General features: G+C 32.4%; 1 protein-coding gene across 9 annotated transcripts; it reads left to right on the top strand.

Moving 5' to 3' along the window:
* Positions 1-2,609: 2,609 nt before the first annotated feature.
* Positions 2,610-12,360, top strand: LOC123703508. Of its 9 annotated transcripts, none has more exons than XM_045651542.1 (6): positions 2,610-2,685; positions 3,701-4,018; positions 7,057-7,110; positions 8,491-8,605; positions 10,556-10,738; positions 11,133-12,360. In XM_045651542.1, exons 2-6 carry the CDS (start codon positions 3,803-3,805, stop codon positions 11,504-11,506), a joined length of 942 nt encoding a protein of 313 aa, XP_045507498.1. In that variant the 5' UTR covers positions 2,610-2,685; positions 3,701-3,802; the 3' UTR covers positions 11,507-12,360. The 9 variants fall into 9 exon arrangements, with proteins under 9 accessions (XP_045507498.1, XP_045507496.1, XP_045507494.1 ...); XM_045651540.1 differs by having other exon boundaries at positions 2,610-2,713; XM_045651538.1 differs by having other exon boundaries at positions 2,610-2,728.
* Positions 12,361-14,424: the final 2,064 nt, after the last annotated feature.

The raw sequence follows: 14,424 nt of genomic DNA, 5'->3' as shown, positions 1-14,424 counted from the left end.
CAAAAAAGAAACAGTCATTAAATGCAAATATAAATAACCGGCCAAGTACGAGTCTGAGAAGTGAACAAACCTGTTTTTTTATTATATGTTGCAACTTGAAATAGTATCAAATTACAAGATTCTGTGTTCACGTTCGTTGTTCGAAACCCATAACATATTACAGCATTATTCTCTTTCAACTAAGTATTCTCGTTTACAGGTTAAATTTTCGTGTAGAAATAATAACTGATTTGTGTTTTGTTACAATTTAAAGTTCACCAAACTACGATACTATGTTCTGAACGAAATAAAGCACTATGAGACGAAATATTATACAGCACTGGAGCGAAGGACATTATCTAAAGTTGCACTACATTTTAGACACGTTTTCTCTCATGTACATTGTACACCACATTCACAGAATACAGAAGTAATACTGTACTAGCCACATTTAACGGGTACAACACTATTCTTTTAAGCGAATTAGGGTTGTCAAGGTCAAACATATTGACATGTATGTAAATTGTAAAGTAAAAGAAAGTGTTACATATGCATATATGAGTCATGTTTCAATCCAGGTGAGTGTGTCATTGTTCTGACAATACAGTCTGTCACGTCTCCAATATGTATGCTGCGCAGGAGCTTTTTTTTAAAATTTGTATCCATATTCTTGGCTAGCTGTCGTTCCCCTGCTGGTTTATCCACATTGCTCCGCTCCTGTTGGTCTTAACGTGATGATATAGATAGAGATGATAGAGATAACAACGAAAGAATTTTTAAAATTGGACCAGTAGTTCCTGAGATTAGCGCGTTCAAACAAACAAACTCTTCAGCTTTATAATATTAGTATAGATATTATATGTATAGATATAGAGTCATAACGTAATTAAGCGTTGGACAAACCTATGTTATGTAGTTTGATGAGCTAAACCTTGTTAAAAAACGTGTAAACTCTAGGAGGTTCTTGTAATGGGAATTAAAGAGGCTGAATATACCACCACGTATTATGTAGGTAGGTACTTATATTATATTGTGAATATTAACTACTTATTTTTTGGTATTGTAGATTCCTAAACAATTCGAGTAGGTACCTAAATTCTATATTTCGCAAGAAAAAAGTATGCTCATTGACCCTGAATTTTATTCGACTCGTTAACTGCGTTCATTAGACAATTTAAATAGGAATCTAGTTCAGCAATTTCGCAAAACATTAGAGCAACAAGCAAGCACGTTTATTATTAAACGATGTTCGTAGATCGGTTTGTTTACTCAGTATAAACGATAGTTGGGCAATAACATTCAAATAATTGAAAACATTTTGGCACGGAAAATTGATTTGTGAAATAATCTATCAATTATTTGAATTAACAGTGAACCTCCAGGTGAAAATGGTCCAAAACTGGGTAGGTAATAGGTATATGCGATTTCCTCATTTCTATGATTTTTCCACAATTATATAGGTAATAATATATTCTTACAATATTATGAGTAATCTAAAGTTTTATGTTTGATATTTAGGTATTTGATAAATTCTAACTGCACTAACATTTGTATTGATGGTATGATTTAGTGCTATCATAAAATTATCATAAATTTTCCGTATTATTTGTATTATTTGTGCAATTTCGTAACACATACGAAGGCATATTTGATGCGTTTCACTTTAAAACAAATAAAAAATGAGCGTGCAGTTAAGCCATATAGCTTATGGTGAGCGGAACATAAGTGATGTAGGCGGTGTCGTCTCCATATGTATATCTCAATGTTTACAAACAGTTAATTTTAGAATAGACTCCAGTTTCACATCATATAAACTGTATGAGTGGAGAAATAGGTTTGCGATGTAATTTGGGGAATAAGTATAACTATTTAGTATTGTTTACGACCTCTTAACCTAAATTAATTTTTCATTATTTTGTAGAAGCAACTAGGTATTTAGTGATTTATGAATATTAGTGGTAGAGACGACGTTTTAATTGAAAATAAAACATTAAAGATTTAGTTTAAAACCACGCAGTTTTACCAAAATTATTATTTACATCTCATAATAAACGATATAAGATTTATTTCAGCAAATCTGTAAATATGAATAGACGTTCGGTTAGCGATGGCGAAACATCGAAACAGGCGGGCGGTGCCGCGAGACAAATTTAGACTCTGGCAACCAATCCGTGTTAGGGTGTCTCTCATAGCCTTGCTACTAGGATGAGTATATCTATAAACTTAGAACTTTTTTGGAAAGAGAAAGTAAGGTGTTTTATCCTACACTGCTTGGTTCTGCTATAGTAGTAAAATAAGATCAATAGAATAGAAATACTTTTACACGCACTTTACGACATAATATTGCGAAAAACTGGGAACGAAAATAACTAAATCATATAACTAGGAGAGATAAAGGTACTTAACATTTATTTTTATATTAGGTATACGGTTACTTATATACTACGTCTAGTCAATAATATAATAACTTATGCCTGAAAATATCCCTTTATGTGAGACTCTCCCATTTATATATCGTATAGAAAACCAACTTGGAAATGTCTGGAAAAACCAAGAAACATATCCACAATACACCATACGAAGCTTTTCTGCGCATTATGCAATGTGTTAAGACTTATTTTAGTTAGTCAGAAAACTTCTCGCGTGATACACACATCGGTGGTCATAGTGTTGTTTGTTTGTCTTGTGTTGTGTTAGCTTGAATGTGTAGGCGTTACTTTTTTTTGACAGCCAAGTAATCTGACGAAACGTATGAGATATTTCGTTCTTTTTTTAAGATTCCGTGTAGCTTTGAAAAGCGTGTGGGATAGGCATAAAAAAATAATAAATATGTATACATTTTATTTTTTTTGTTTTTGATATAATAGAGCTTGCATTATTATAAGGGATGCTGGCATAACTAAAAACACAGCACCCATTGATATTACAATATTTTCATTTCAATCACGTGATCAAACATAACAGTTAAAAAAAAAATTTGTAATTCTAAATTCGAATTATACGAGCTTCATAAAAGTTGTATGGGACGTATTTATCTTATTGAAGATGGATTTATAATAAACAAAGTGCCTACTTATTGCGTTAGTAAAAACTTTATAGCATAGACGTACACAATTGTCACTTTTTAAGTTATTTTCAAAATATTAATTTACCGCTCAAGAAAGCTTTGAGATAGGTACATTGTAAATGCTGATTCTATAAAATGTTATAATATAAAAAATCGAACGCATTGATGATTCATATAAACATTACGAATGTTATGACTTTGTTAAACTAAAAGAACAAATGAAGGCTATTACGCGAATAACGTTTATTTGATTCGATATATCGTAGCTACGTACATAAAAACGCCGTTAGAGCGAATTTTGCCTTCGTAAACCAGAACACGTGAAGTATTTTGCCTGGCAACGGTTTTTAGAGCTATTTCTGTAAAAAATATTGTAGAACATACTGTACCTTATTGCTTTAACGCAAGTGAATAAAATCCTTTGCATAGTTTATGCTCTGAAATTTTAAGTAAGTAGTGTAAGTGATCTGAATTTTTAAGCCGCGATTTATTTTAACCAATCTTCCGTTACTATTTATCAATTTAAACTCTATTATCAGAAGGATACGGTATAAATTAATAAAACAATACAATTTTTGGCACAACTACACAGAAATAATTAGTCATGTCTTCTATGTGTCTCATATTGACGTCAGATTACATGTAACATTGTAGTGACAACGGGCGGATTCAGTAAAGTGTTTCTCGAATATTGGAAAACCTTACACTAAAGTGTCATAGTCGGTACAAAACAGTTGTGAACCGCAAACAGTGAAAATGATGACAATAAGCGAGAGTCAGTTTTCCTCCAACAAAATGTCGAGTATCCACAAGATAAATGATCGAGTGGTCCACAAGGACGCCTTCGACGACGTCAAAAGCTCCTCCAGTGTGAACAGCACTCTCATCACAAAGCGCGGTTTCAAGCCCTCAGACATGTTTGACCCTCAAAAAAAGGAATTCCTTACGAACCTCAGTTATAAGTTATTCCCTGTAAGTTGGGTAAGTTGATTTATTTCAATTAGTTATAAGCTTCTAACCGGGTGTGCTGCAAGGAGGCGTATTGGATCCCCTATTGTATGGTATATTTATATTTGCTACATATCACCTTATTACATATATTTATTTATATTATTGATATTAGTTTAATGTATATTATAGCTTACCTAATATAAGCACAGATTAACAAATAAATTATATGCTAAGCCGTCTAAGCACATTTACAATATGACATCAATTTCAAAAAGTAGCGGTATCTTTATTAAATTCTAAATAATGTATTCAATCTTCTTATCGAGGTATATATGCTTGAAACAAACGATGTAAAACCCACGCTGAAAAAAAATTTCTAGCCCATGAATCATCCCAAACACTGGTGTTGAATACGGAAGCCAAAATCTCGGACAGACAACATTTGATTTACATCAAAGGGTTCAGGAATTAATTACTAATATGTTGTAAGCATTAAGACTATAGAGATTGCAGTTTCTTCTGGCGCGTCTCCAGAGCTGGTGAAAATAGATTCTAGTAGAACCTTGAAGCGTAGACAATAGTTTATGTAGGCGGAATCATGACAACAGTGATCGAAATTATTTATCAACACTATGTAAGGATGCGATGTTCCCAATATCATTGTAATTGGCTAACAGTAAAGGCTAGCTCATTACCATCTACATAATATACTGTTATACGACTGTACAATGTACATGACTGTACAATGAATAATTATGTTCCCTTAAATCGTAATGTAGTTTGTAGATTTTAGATATATTCAGAAACATTTCTTTTGTCTCAGGATTTAGTTATCTTTCATTTAAAATGTTTATAGGCACTGCAGTAAATCATAAAATATGCATTTGTAAGTAATTATTTCATTACAAACAAGGCAATGATTATGAACATGCCGTATGTAAATATACCTACAATAGTTAATTTTATTTTGAATGATTAATTATTACAAACCTTGGCAAACATTAAGGATTAGGTCATGTTAGTAATCTACCTAATTATATCTGCTTAGTTTAAAACAATGTGATGAAATCTCGATGAAAGTTTGTTAAGTTTTCTTCGGCCCGCGACTCCGTCCGCGCGGATGTCCGTCTTCGCGTGGATGGTTTATTTTTCCATTTTGAGTAACTCTGACAATGACATCCTATAATTAAAAAAGAATTCACTGCGGGTAACGCAACGTGTGTTCGCGGTTCTACAGAACAACGTCTATGGATAAAACTGAAAAATTAAGATCTTTTTTTCCACGTATTTTTCCAGGATAAAAAGTATCCTATTTTACGCCCAGGCTAATAATGTATAATTATACCAAGTTTCATCGAAATCGAATCGTTAGTTTTCACGTGATGTCTTCACATACAGACAGACAGACAGACAAAAAATTTTTTAATCACATACCTATTTAGGTTTGGTATCGATCTAGTAACACCCCCTGCAATTTATTTTTTCAATATTTTCAATGTACAGAATTGACCCTTCTACAGATTTATTATATGTATAGATAATTAACTAATAAGAGAGGATTATACGAAAAAAAGTTTGGTGAATAAGGAAAAAATATACGTTTCTACGAAAATTATAAGTAGTAAAGATGCATGTGTATTTCATAAATGCAATTTTTAACAAAATTAAATATTCGTATAATGTGGTAAATGAAATTCCTCGTGGAGGAAAAGATAAGGGACCATGTGTATCTCTTTTGTAAGCTATTCTTAAAAATTATCTTATTTCTCTATATTCGCTACTAGGGCTTTCTTTTTATTATAATACCTATAAGGCCATATGTTTTTAAAATTAGTATTATGTAGTAGGTATGTTATTATATGTATTTACAAAACACGACAACTGATTTACTAAGACCATGTTCCTTCGACACAGCATTATATAGGTAACCTATATTGAATAAGACGTTGATTAATCTATCTAATAACAGCTGGAGCTAATTATGATATACTGATATTGGCTAGTGATTTTATATACTTAGACATAATTTTCGTTAACCTAATTATCCACCTGTTTTATTTACTAAGTGCGACCTAGGACTGAACTGAACACCGGGCATCGAACCCACCGCCAACACGGTTAAAAATAATGCCTGGTTAATTACGTTCAATGTACAAGAGTTCCAATGACCTGAGTACTTGAGGTTGCCGAAAAAATTTAAGATGATATGAATATTGATATACGATTGAGATAATTTACGATAATTCCGTAAATAGTTTGTCCATACGTTATTTTACAAAATAAAATTGCTAAATAATTAATATTTAGGTATATATTTGTTCTTCTTGATATTAATTTTTAAGGATGTATGTATTAGGATTTGTTATAATTTTAAAACACTTTTTAGCGTGTAATTTTCATTGTCTCCTACATATCTTGCCTTCGTCAGAAAAAATTAGGAAAAACCCCCGAACGCTACAAAAACAAAAACTACATCTTTTAAAATTCAATGTACCGACTTTTGCATACCGATCGTACTTTACATAAATTAAAGACTCAAAAACAAAAGACGTTTCGAGAAAAATTCAGATTTCTCTCATGGATCATTCAACAGACGTGCCGCCCTCAATCCACAACACAAAAAGTAAAGATTGCTGTTTATCGCTACCCGGCATATTTGGCTCTTGGATTAGCGCCAAAACTACTGTCAATTTAAATACAGATTACAAAACGACAGGCGGCAAGCATGCATAAAATAATGTTAATTAATTTGAAAATGTAATTAAATTCTGTAACTAGGATCATCTTAACATAATCTATATTGATTAACTAGATGCTAATCAAGATATAAAATTAATATAAGATTATGCAGGTAATTTCAATGTAAAGTAACCGAAATATTTAAAAAAGTATTTTTGATGAATCAATAAATATTCGACATTTAGTAATTTTATGTACATTGCAAACAATGACAATTTTAAACAGTCATAATGTACATTGGCGAAGTTTTTTTTTTTGTAATAATCTATCTTTTTCTATGCAAAATAAATAAATTAAAGTGAAAATTATCACTGACACAGAACGATGCAGAGCCTTCGCAGGATGCAACCTTACCGCCACCGGAGGAACCTCTTGTAAGAAAAAAAAAAAAAAAAAAACATTAGTTCCATTTTGTAAATACGGTCATTTTGACATTATTGGCAAAAGCCCGTGTATATACGATTTTTTTCTCTTGTGTAGAATTAAAGGGTACTTAATTTACTGTACAATACTTTTATACCTACCTACTACTTTATTTTTAACACTGCAATTATTCTAATTTTTAACAGCTGTTTGTTTTGCTATTTATTACTAACAATTTTTAACACGTATATTTTGTTAATATATTATAACAACGAACGCATCCTGTAATTATAATTTTTAGTTACATTCATTTTCATTACCTTGGTAATGTAATAAAATGTTACTATACGTAATAGGTACTGTAACCTATTTCGAAAAAAAAACGAGAAGCATGACAGGAATTTGCATGAATTTTCATTTTACTAACTAAGCAAAGGTAGAAATTATTTTTATTCTACATAATTTATGATTAAATATATCTTAATAAATTACACAGTATATTGTAAATTGTAATATACTGCTCTACGTATGAATTAAATTGTGAATCGCATAAAAATATGCGTATTTTCTCTTTCTTCTACTATTTAGTTAGTGCGTAGGTACCTAAACTATTTTACAAAACTATTTCTAGGGTTTGATTTTACGCGAGTATTATACAATTATAAATTAAAGACTTTTTAACGGATTTTAAACGCGATTTATTCATTATATTATTTTCCCGACGTTTCGAACACTTTACAGCGAGCGTGGTCACGGGGAGACGGTCTCGAACTTCGAAACGTCGGGAAAATAATGTAATGAATAAATCGCGTTTAAAATCCGTTAAAAAGTCTTTAATTTCTAAAACTATTTCTTATTCTTTTTGTGTAAAAATTGATAACAATGTCCTGTAGCAGTCTGTGAACGATATTCTTTTATGTTTTTCGCATTTCATCATAATATTAAAAACGTTTTTGAGCAATGACGATCAATTATCATTACATATAAGATTTTTTATTTACAGTAAATGACATCAGAATAACACAGCAATGCCACACTTTACAAACAGAACCATTCGCTAAATTACATAAAAAAATGGATTAAAAACATATTTTTATTAACATCGACTTTTGCTCTAGTTTTGCGGGTCTTGGAAGTTCACGACTTAGCCTTATTATAGAAGTATTTATAAAATAATTTTTATATAATGTTCATAAGTAAGTACAAAGTTACGAACCAAACCAAACACTTTAAACTAAATAATATAATTTAAATTGTAGACACACTTAAACATATAGGTAGTGGCGGTAGTGTAGTTAATTTTCATAGAATTGTAGACTAGTATGACTGTAGTAGATCTATCTAAACACAATTTTAACAAAATGCCTAAAAATTAATGATAACATTTTCAGGAAGACTTAGAAAACAAACCAATCATAGTGGGCGATAAGGAAGTGGACCTTAACAAGATATTTACCCCGGCGCCTGATGCAGAGGAGCATATCATCAAGAAAGATCGTAAATTCGGTAAGATTTTTTACAATGTTGTCCAGTTACCAAACCTCGGAATGCTTTTTTTTTGTGTGCACATATACCTAAATTAATTAAAAAGTACCATACTACAGTACCTAAAGCGTTTTACTGCATATTATTATCATTGCGAGTTCAGTTTCTTATTCTGGAATACCTACTAACTTATACATTTTGTAGTATTTTCTGTCTCATTTCATATCCTTAGACTTTTAACTTATTTTCATAGAACTTTATAGTATTAAATTGTCATTGACATAGGATTCTATAAGCTCCTAGTTGTGCAGTGGCATTTTCATAATATTTCATTACAGCTTTAAAACTGGTACTACCATGTGACATTTGTTCCGCTCCCATAATGTCGATATGTCCATCATTTTCGCCACGCTCCAGGAAGAGTTTATTATTGGTTTATTATAAAACTGACAGATTACAAAATGTCAGACAGCGTGGCAGACAGATTGATACCAGACTTGAAGTGGCTCTGCTTATTTGTAGAGATGACGTCAAGGATTAAGCTATTAGGTTGCAAGCTTGTGATAAGATACTGTGAGCAAACTGGATAAAAATAATAATGAGTTTCTGTTGAATAATGGCTAAGTAAGCTCTTCACATTTCCGGAAGTCGGAATGTCTTATGTTGCTTAAATCTACATAAGTTTAAATAGCAACTGACCTAGTTTTAAAAGTGTGATGAAAGTTGACATGATAGAAGTTTTCCTGAAAATTTTTGGTACTTGGTTGCCATTAAATATAGTACAACTAATTCAAAATATTTAGTTCCTTTAAACTGACTCAACTACAGCTCCTCTCAGAAGGTTCATGCGCAGTTACTGGTCTTCTACGAAGACATTTCGAAATGCGTATAGGTAGTTTAAATTCTCTATGGTTCATGGCTGTATTGTGACGATAGATCTTATTAATGACCAGCTCTATTTCCGATGTTTGTTTCTTGTTGTCCATTTGTTTGTTGCATTTTGGCAACTTGCCAATGCGCCAAAACTTCTAACCGTACGCTTTTAATATATTCTGGTACCTAACAGTGGGCATTAGAAAACATTATTTGACGCAATCGCCTTCATTTTATTATTTTATCAAGGTGTTTGCCTTTAATTCGTTGTAAGATATACTTTTTTGCTGCTATTATTTTAGAATAAAGAAACGTAACGTAAGAAACACTATATAATGAATACCTTAAACCTACGTAATAATGAATGCAAATGCGTATAGCTTGGCTCGAAATGTGCGCTATCAGCTGTAGTTCCTTGGCCATTGTCGTCATATCTTATCGTTCTTGAATGCTAGACCCAAGTTCAGTTCAAAGTTATGAGTCAGCCTTGAACTGGAGGTAATACTCAGAAGTGTTTATTGAATAAATTAGGTCATCAAATTTAATTGAAATGGATTGCAATTTTAATAAGAATCCTTGTAATCATCAGCATGAAGATCTAAACATACATCCGCCAGCTGTCTATGTGACCCAGTTATTTTGTTACAATAAACACTTATGACTTACACAAGCGTTTTTACGGTTGTCATCACTTTAGAGTGTAGACTATTCGTAACAAAAGCGATGATTTAAAAAAAATAAAAACTTTTCTTCATATCCTATGCTGGGGCACATATGTCTTAGAGTGGAGACCGCGGCTCGGTAAACGTAGCGTAGGACGCCTCGCTACACGGTGGTGTGACGACATCCGCAGGGTTGCTGGTCAAAACTGGCGACAACGAGCAAACGACCGGGCTCAGTGGCGTGCCATGACTGAGGCCTATGTCCAGCAGTGGACGAGTGTAGGCTGACAGTGATGTGATGATGATGATGATATCCTATGTTGATTTTTCCTTGGGGTATTATCATTTGAGACTTCTTTTACCTACTGTTCTCTAGTAGTAATAAAAAAAGTCAACTTTTAGAAGGAAATTAAGAATTTCTTAACGAAATTTCCAGAGAAAACCTTCGCATCATCAGCATTCTACGTGCCCGGCGTGCACCCGACAGTCAAGGAGCAGATGGACCTCGCTCGTGCTATCTCCAAGTCGCTATCTGACTCCAGCAACCACATGTCCAAGGGGCAGAGCATGTATGTGAACAGGAAGAAGCGCTCCGTCAAGTGGGTACATGAAGGACGAGGTATGATTCGTTTTATCTGTAAATATATATATTTAATGTTATGTAAATATATGCCAGCGTGGTGGATTATGGCCTGTACCCTCATAGGAGGCCCGTGTCCCAGCAGTGGGAACGTATATGGGCTGATGATGATGAAATATATGTTTTGATTTGCTGGAGTAGAATGTTGAAGCCTCCAACGAGGAGATTTTTATAGTTAAGCATTGATTATAATTAGCTTTGGTAGATTTCATAAATTTTATTTTATTTCGATTTCCACACGCTGAGTCCTAATTTTCCGGTTCTATTTGACAAATCAATGAAATCTAAAGATTTAACTCATTAACGTCATGATTATAATCATAATCTACTTAGTTGAGGATACATTTTAATCTAAAGAAAACTAACATTTCAGGAAGAAACACTTCTAACTCGTGCTCTACGCCGACACCGGTCGCCAACCACGACACGCCGTACCGTCCACCGTCTAGTCTCCGCAACCAAAAAACATATCCCAAATCCGCATTAAAACATACATCGAACATACCGAAAATGGAACCGTTCCCAGTCTCACCGCCAACAATTACTCTACAAAACGTCGAAATCCCAGTGCCTTTAGCGCCCACGAAATTAAACGATGTCTATGCTTCTCCAAAAAGCCCGCGCTTACCACTTGTCTCTGGTCCGAATTTCAATGTGGCGCCGCGCGGTTGGGGCGAAATGAAAGATTACTACAGACCCGTCTCGCTAGATGGCGTTGGACAAACAAAAGGATTTACAGACTATTAAAATAAGTCGTGATAAAACATTTAACGGTGATTACACACCATGGTTAAATCAATTTTTGGAATTATGAACAATACGTGATGCGACAGAGGAAAAGTTTACGATAAATAAATGTACCAAAACAATATAATAATTCAAAATTATTTAACAGTAAATATGGCAGCTGATGTAAAAATTTATTTCGCAAACAGCTACTTATTGATATAAGTTTCCTATTAATTTATTTATTTACTTAATTATGCTAAGATTAAATCTAAGATCCCTTAGCCATAAATACGACATATTTTAGCATTTAATTAACAGTCAAAGTGCGTTATATTTTTCTCTACTTTCATAAGTTTATCAATTTAGTCGAATAAAAATTGGGGTTTGAATTTTTGTTCAAAGTCGGTATTTTATCTTAAAATTCATTTTGATATGAAATAATTAATATTAATAAGTAGTGTATTCTTAAATATGCACACTGCACAGGCTAATCATTTTTTTATTAGGATTAGCTCACTTTATCTAAGGATAATGTCCTAGTCTCTAATTAAAATCAAAATTAATAATAATTAATTGACATAAAACGTACCCTTGGTACTGATAATAAATACATATCAATCGATATCAACAAACCCTGAAAATAATTAGCTAGTCATAGTTTATTACATTTGAGGTTAATTTTATATTTGTTACAAAGATTATAATATTCTATAATATTATCTAACATAAATTATTATTACGAATACTAGATATACTAACTGTTGATAACATAATGTACGATTTATTTTATGTTACCAAATTTTTAATACACAATTTGTAAGTTTGTTTACTGTAATTATTTAAGATTATTATAAATAAATGTCATAGAGAAAGCTTTTGTTTTATTTCATCTTTCCTGTAATGTACCAATTAATAACATATTAATTAGGTACCTAAGCTAGAATCTAGATAATGTTCATCATGGTACCTTCGTATCCATTTTGTATTCGATATAAAACTTTATGAAGGTTTTATTTTAATTTAATAATAAACTGTAGACAAATTGAAAGAAATTTCCCGCAGTTCCCATACATTTTGTTATCAAAGCAAATGTTCAAAGTGACGTCCTTATCAGCTGTAATACTGTGTCCTCATTGTGGAATACAATGACGAGCTTTATTTTCAGTGTCTAAGTGAACTTTCCCTAAAAGCGAAGTGACTAGAGCAAAAAAAAAAACATAAATAAAAAAACCTTTCTTACTCTATGTATTGGATATTCAATATTCATGTATAACTAAATGTATGAATTTGGATATTTCTCGTTATATTTTTAAAGTTATTGTCAATTTATTCTTAAACTAAAGTAATTTCGATATCAGTTATAGTGTGGTTATAGTCAAATAAAGTTTTTGATATCTGTAATAGTAGTTACCTATGGAATAATCGACTGATTACACCCTGTATAATATCCGTATAGGTATTTGTTATATACCTAACATTCTTCAATAGTTTCATGCGATGTGTTGAACTTTGATTTAGCTCTATATTATGTAATATGTACTAGCTGCTCCGCGCGGTTTCACCCCCGTGGCTCCACTCCTGTTGGTCGTAGCGCGATGATCTATAGCCTATAGCTTTCCTCGATAAATGAGCTATCTAACACCGAAAGAATTTTTCAAATCGGACCAGTAGATCCCGAGATTAGCGCGTTCAAACAAACAAACTCTTCAGCTTTATAATATTAGTATAGATTTACGTAACAATCGGTCAATATAATTCACCCTATATTTATCTAATATCAATTACAAAATAAAAATATATAAAATATCTGCGGCTTCTACCCAAAGTCCATCACCACATAAAGTATTCCATAGAAGATACATGCACAGAATAATAACTAGTAACTAGCCTTGGTTAATAATTATGGTATGTATCTATACCTACATATAATAAATCTGTAGAAGGGTCAATTCTGTACATTGAAAATATTGAAAAAATAAATAGCACTGTGATACTGGATCGATACCAAACCCAAATATGTGATTAAAAAAATTTTTGTCTGTCTGTCTGTCTGTCTGTCTGTCTGTATGTGAAGGCATCACGTGAAAACTATCGGTTCGATTTCGATGAAACTTGGTATAATTATACCTTATTATCCTGGGCGTAAAATAGGATACTTTTTATCCTGGAAAAATACGTAGAAAAAAATTAATCTTAATTTTTCAGTTTTATCCATAGACGTTGTTCCGTAGAACCGCGAACACACGTTGCGTATTATTATAGGCCTAGCCGTATTTGGGAATTGGGTCCAATAGATATTTATAAGATGTTATTGACAGAGGTACTCAAAATGGAGAAATAACCATCCACGCGAAGACCGACATCCGCGCGGACGGAGTCGCGGGCGGAAGCTAGTTTATAATATAATACTCAATGGTATAATATGAATTTGCCAGTCAGTTCAATTCACGGTGTAAACAGTCTGGAAATAAGAGGTCATAATATGGCCCCTGTATCTTCTTTATCAAGATTTCTGCTCTCCTTGGCAACTCATAGACAATCCCCTCTCAAAATCAGCAATAATATAAATAATAAAAATAGCATAAACCAATAATTCTAAGCAAGGTAACGCATAAAATTTACGTTTTTTTACCTTCAGCTAGAATAATGGATAAGATCCACTCTTGTGCAATAATCACGTGCAGAGATTTGTGGGTTCCTTTCGAAAGGTTATGTTGTAATGCCTGTAAATCTAGGTGAGCTTTCAAGCGCAGTATTTACAAGACAATGCAATGTTATCACTGGTACAATCAATTATTATTATTGATGGAGAGAAAAAAATGTTTTCAGTTCGTAAGTTTTGGTTTAAATACCTAATTATTAAACTTGTTAAAATCTGAGGTCTACTGTAATCTGCAGGTAACGCAATTGGAATTATAACGCAGAGTTTGTTTGGT

Source organism: Colias croceus, chromosome 26 (assembly GCF_905220415.1).
Source record: "Colias croceus chromosome 26, ilColCroc2.1".
Taxonomy (NCBI): Eukaryota; Metazoa; Arthropoda; class Insecta; order Lepidoptera; family Pieridae; genus Colias; species Colias croceus.
The sequence above is the reverse complement of the archived record's forward strand: the minus strand, read 5'-3'. Positions and strand labels throughout refer to the sequence as shown.